The sequence below is a fragment of the Hoplias malabaricus genome, chromosome 13 (genome assembly GCF_029633855.1).
Source record: "Hoplias malabaricus isolate fHopMal1 chromosome 13, fHopMal1.hap1, whole genome shotgun sequence".
NCBI lineage: Eukaryota > Metazoa > Chordata > Actinopteri > Characiformes > Erythrinidae > Hoplias > Hoplias malabaricus.
Window position 1 is genome coordinate 7,790,640 of NC_089812.1, and position 6,319 is coordinate 7,796,958.

General features: G+C 40.8%; 1 gene segment (V, D, J or C); it reads right to left on the reverse strand.

Annotated features, from left to right (window-relative positions):
• Nucleotides 1-1,197: 1,197 nt before the first annotated feature.
• On the reverse strand, nt 1,198-1,788 carry LOC136665257 (Ig heavy chain V region 6.96-like). The segment is given in 2 exon segments: nt 1,198-1,502; nt 1,740-1,788. Coding segments are annotated over 2 exon segments (354 nt in total).
• Nucleotides 1,789-6,319: the final 4,531 nt, after the last annotated feature.

The window sequence follows — 6,319 nt, forward strand, 5'->3', positions numbered from 1 at the left end:
TGGTCACTGTGACACTCACATAATGTCAAGGGAAGCTAGTGTTTACAAATTACATCATACAATTATTAACAGCAATAATGGAGATAGAAGGTTTTGCTCAGACAGTGTTGATGTGAAGTTAAAAGACAGAAAGACTAGAACAAAAGCTGGTTTGAATGAGTGATGTTCCAGATGTTCTGGGTGGATTTAATGAAGCTAAACTTAAACCTAACCCTATATCAGATGGATATTTTCAATAACATTGTGTGTATTTCACATTTTCATGGCACAAAAATCTGAAGCTGATTAAATGGTACATGTTGGTAAATGTTTGTTACACACTGTGGACGTTAGACCACACCACATCTGGACAACTTCCACCATTCCATAATTAGTTTTCCTGTGGTTTACACTGTTTTTGCATCTGCATTAAACAGTTATTCCTCCATAGACATGTCCTCCATCTTCAGAGGTAGAGATTAAGGACAATTTGAACTGAATGGTTTTAAATGTGAACATTTACAGTAAAGCACAGCTGCCCCCTAGAGGCTGATACTGAGCACTTCACTTCTGCCTGAAACTGTTTTATTTCACCAGGGAGAGCTAAAATGGAGAGTGTGAAATGTTTGTAAACACAAAGCTCTTCCCAGTATCATCAGGTTCAGTGGCTCATAGAAGTGCATGAAAAATGATAACATTCATTTAGACAAACCACACAAACAATATATAACAAGATTCAAAATTACACACTGCACCTCTACAGCACTGAGAAAACACCACCTCTCACCTGTTACTTAATGTCCAGTAAAATGTTCAAGACGGAGAGAGAAAATGGGGCTCATAACAACTGAACAAGATCAGGTGTCTCACCAAAAACTGTCCCCAACAGATAAACAACACTTAAGGCTTTACACTCTGAGAGAGAGGAGACAATCCAGCTCCAGTCTCACTTTAGATCTGAGAAAAAGTTCAGAAATGCTGAAGCAACATGTGTGACTCTTTAGTAGACTCTGTAGTTTGTTCTGCTGTAACTGATGAAGTGTATGTATTCTGAAATTAACAATATATCAACAATATATGGAGTTAACTTTAGTGGCTGAAACATTGAAATTACAGTGTTATTAATTAGAAACACAGAAGTAGAAGGAACTACATCTCCTTTATCCTCCACACTGCAGGGGTTCTTGTACAGCGCTGTAAGCTCTTGTGTCAATGTGGTTATCGAGCACAGTAATACACCGCAGTGTCAGTGTCCATCACACTCGTCATTTCCAAATACAGCTGGTCTTTACTGTTGTCTCTGGAGATGGTGAATCTTCCTTGGACAGATTGAGAGTAGTACTTGCTACGGCTATCACTGTTAATAGTTGCGACCCATTCTAAGACTTTTCCAGTAGCCTGTCTAATCCAGTCCATCCAGTAGCCATCAAAGTCTAGTCCAGATGCTGTACAGGTCAGTTTATGAGATCCTCCAGGAGAAATGACTGCTGCTTCAGACTGGATCAGCGTTTGACCCCAACACTCTAAAAGAAACAACACATCAATTAATAAAGCAACAGAACGTCCCTGTGTTTCTCACCGTCCAGTTACTTTACAGAACTAGAACATGTCAGTTGTTGTTTAGACCGCACCAAAACTTCATGACGTGTCGATACAAATGATACACAATGTCCTTGTATTGACTTTTTGTTCTGTCCACCTTAAATGACCTGTTCTTAAAGCTGACAACAGCATCCAGTAGAGACGCAGCAGGATCTTACTTGTAGCGAGGGACATGAACAGAAAGCTCCAGAATGTCTTCACGTCCATTCTCCAGGTCACTGAGTGATGTTGATCCAGCATAAAGACTGAGTGGAAACTGGGAATAAAAAGCCTGTAAAGGACTTTGACTTTGCATAGGTCTCTCACTCTGAACTCTCCCTCCAAATAGCCCCGCCCACTTCTCCACACCCTCTGCCACTACTCTGATACCATTCTTTAAAGGACCAGCCATTTCCTCCAGTGATTCTCCTTCACCATACGACACAGGCCTAAATTGTCACCTAGTGGCCTAAATATATCTGGGACTTTAGATATTTTAATCATGGCCACTCCCAGGTGAGGGACCCACTCAATGGAACGTAAAGTGGTTCATTCTGTGACTTCAGGATAGTTCTTGAATTCAGACAACTGATGTTTCTGAGTTCACCAGCAGAATAATTGTTTGATTATGAAATGATCATGAAGTAATTTAACTGTAACAGCAAAAATAAGCCATTATTACCCAATATTATGGAGCAGGAAAAGTGCAACATTCTCAGTTCTTTTTATGCTTTTTAAAATCAGAGGTTTCTCCACCCTCCAAACGCTTCCAGATGCCATTTCTCTGCCATAGCAGAGCGGGCAACGTAGGGAGTAAATTTCTAAGCCATTTTGGACAGTTTGTTACTATTTTATGAAGCCAGGGCTGCGTATAAACAATGGACCCTTATCCAGTGCCCAAACAGATCAGAGAGCTGACAAATGGTGAGGAAACATATTCTGAATTTTATTAAATGTGTATTGGATTAAAATTGTGAACATGGTTTTGAAAGGATTCCAGAGTTGTGGATGTGTTTGGATCTGAGCCGAGAGTTGGGCTTTTCTTCACTCCGTCAAAGACAGAAGCTTTATGTCCCACTTCCTCTTGATCTTTTGATGTTCTTTTTTGGAGCTGTGGATGATAAATGATGATATATTGAGCAGTTGAGACTTTTGCCATTTTCTGTGAAAATGTTTGGTTTCTGCTTGTTTTCCTGACACTGAGAAATGAATATATTGCTTTTTATGACTGTTATTGACTGGAAATAATAGCAAGTAAAGTCCACAACAGATGTTGCATGTTTTTGTACAGAATCTCTAATGTTATGAATGTGTGTGGATAGCGGACACAGTAATACACAGCTGTGTCCTGAAGCTCCATCCTCTGTCCCTGTAAAGTCACTGTGCTGCTGGATGCATCTTTAGAAATACTGAACCTTGTTACGCTGTGCTGTATATGTTTGTGTTCTCTCTCTCTCACTATCTCTGTAAATTTATAGGTTCTGCAATCTGTTCCAGTCCATGTTTGTTCACCCGTCTAGAGTTCATTCCATATTCCAGTTCGTGTATTTGTTCATCGTCCAGAGTCCGGTCCACCATCCAGTCCATGTGTTGTCTGTCATCACTTCGTCTATGTCATCTCGGCGGGAGTCATAAATACGTGTCTGTGTACGCTGTTAGAAAGCTTTGTTTTGTGCTGTGATTTGTTGTGTATATTGAATTCTGTTTGCCTGGTTTTGACTTTGATCCATTCCTATTTCGACTACGAGTTTGTTTTTGCCCTTTTGAATACTGACGCTAGATCTATCTTTAGTAAATTATTATAAACACTGTGTATATATATATATATATATATATATATATATATATATATATATATATTCACCAGAGTAGGGTTGGCTGCCGTTTGTTTTGGGAGTGGGTTTTGTGTGTGTTTTTGTGTATAGACAGGGAGGAAGGTAAGGTGTTGTCTTTTGTTTTAATTTGTTTCACTTAGGTAAGTTAGAGTTGTTTGTGCCTCAGTTAGGAGGGGTGTTTGTTTGTTGTTTTTGTTGGCTAAAGGCCATCCTGAAGTTCACTGGTGTTTGGTTTCATTGTACATATCACATTTACAATATATATTCTATTCATTATCCATTCTGTGTTTCCGTTTGTGTCCTTTTGTTTCACCATTTACATCTCTGTTACAGTTATTCCCTTCACATATATTAATTACAACACACACATCATTCTGTTACGGCTCAACCCTAGACTGGGTCGTAACAACCTGCTTTTCAGAGAATCTTTTTGGTAAGTGCTCCCACCACCCTAGATGTGGATAATCCACTCCAGACCCGGGCTGCCCTAGATCAACATCACATTTCACACCTGCAGCAAAAGAAAGACAAAGGTTAATAGCCTTGTTCATCTCCAGCATCAACAAACTGCTCAGTTCCAGCTGGACACAGCGATAAATGCTGTGGTGTGTGATGGGAGTTTTCTGTATTCCAGTCCATAAAGACACTCACAGGTCACTGCTGTGGTCAGCATCAGCATAAATGTGAAGAACATGGTGTTGTGTTGAAGACGCTGTCTCAGTCTCCAGTGCAGTGGACAGGAGAAGCTGGTTTTCATACAGAAAGGACAGCAAGGTCACTTTGCATAAAGGACAGAAAGACTGTAAGAATGACCTCATCAGTGCTGAGTTTCAGCTCTAAACCACTGTCGCTGTCATTTCCATTTCACATTGTCGCTCAGTCACATGGAGTTAGTGAGATCAGAGATAGTGTACTCAACTGCCTTCTAGTGGTCAGGATGGACATCCAGAGGAATCACAAATACAGCACGTCTACACCATATCAGAGTTGAGCTCATCCAACAATAATTTGCACAATAATGGCATCAATAAGGACTTTCCTGCAGTAAGAGCTTCTGTTACTCTGTGACGTTTTTACACTAGCTATTGGAACATTGCTGAGGGGCACTGTGTGGATGATGTTATTCAGAGGATGTTGGAAGTAACGTCACCAGATCAGAACTTCTATGGGAAATAAGAGCATTCAGGAGAGGCAGGTGTGTGTGTGTGTGTGTGACATAGTGGAGTATTAGTGACCACTTCCAGCACTGTTCACACTTCATCATGGTGTGGAGTGTAGGTGAGTAGTTATTGTACAGCACTGTGGCCTTTGTGTATCAGTGTGAGTCTCGTGCGCAGTAATACACAGCTGTGTCTCCAGGCTCCAGGTTCTTTCCTTGGAGAGTTACTGTGTTGCTGGACGTGTCTCGAGAGATGGTGAACTTGTTTTTCAGTGAATCTTGAGCATGTATATCCCCATTATAATAAATGCTGCTGATCCATTCTAAAGCTTTTCCTGCAGGTTGTCGGATCCAAGCTGTTCCATAATGACTGCTGCTGTCAGTAATAGAAGCTCCAGTAATTTTACAGTTGATGGTCAGAGTCTCTGCTGGTCTGATGACCACTGAGTCCGGCTGGATCATCTCAGTAGCACAGAACACACCTGTGGAAAGAGCAGAAGAAGAAAGATCTGAGTACGTTTGAAGGAGTGAATCAGACGAAGTGAAGTGGGGCTTGAGCTGAAACACTCACGCGAGGCAGTGGTCAGCAGCAGCAGAGAAACTGAACACAACATGTTTGTGCTGTGTTTAGAGGATGGACACTGCTGCAGAGAGACACACTGCTCTTATGAGGAGAGTCAAGGGTGATTTGCATATGAATGGAAATATCTGAATGACTGGAAATGAAACACATCAACAAAACATAGTTGGTCTGACCCTGGGTTTTTCACAAAAACAACTGCAGGAAATAAACCCTTCATGCCGTATAAAGTTATAGGTGGTTTCCCTCTAGCTGCTGAAATAGACACTGCATCCTCAATCACGCAAAAAAACACTGTACATACAGTGTTATATCAAACCTCTACAAACCTCATTTCTGAGAATAGGAACATTGTAAGATAATGAAAAACATATTTTCTTTTGAATAATGTAAGGACTATGAGTGAGCATTAATCAGTAAAAAATCCAGATGTTTAAAAGTAGTGTTCCTAAATGGGTTGAATCCTCAGGTCACCCTCTGTGAGGATTTTGGAGGGTTCTTGAGTGTGGAATAACTCTGTACTGAATGGCCATGTTGTCTGTTAAAGGAAGGCAGTGTGCTCTCAGACTGTGACACAGAGCTATAGAACGATAATAATTCAGCTGTAACTGATGAAGTGTATGTATTTTAAAATGAACAACCAGTCGCGTAGCTATCATCAGTCACTGAATATCCAGACACTTTACAGCTGAGGGTCAGAGAGTCTCCTGGCTTTATGACCACTGACCCGGGCTGCCCTAGATCAACATCACATTTCACACCTGCAGCAAAAGAAAGACAAAGGTTAATAGACTTGTTCATCTCCAGCTTCAACAAATGCTCAGTTCCAGCTGGACACAGTGATAAATGCTGTGGTGTATGATGGGAGTTTTCTGTATTCCAGTCTATAAAGACACTCACAGGTCACTGCTGTGGTCAGCATCAGCAGAAATGTGAAGAACATGGTGCTGTGTTGAAGACGCTGCCTCAGTCTCCAGTGCAGTGGACAGGAGAAGCTCATTTGCTGTAACTGATGAAATGTATGTATTTTGAAATGAACAATATATCAACAATATATAATGTTAATTTTAGTCGCCGAAACATTGAAATTACAATGTTATTAATTAGAGACACAGAAATGGAACAAACTACATCTCCTTCATCCTCCACACTGCAGGGGTTCTTGTACAGCGCTGTAAGCTCTTG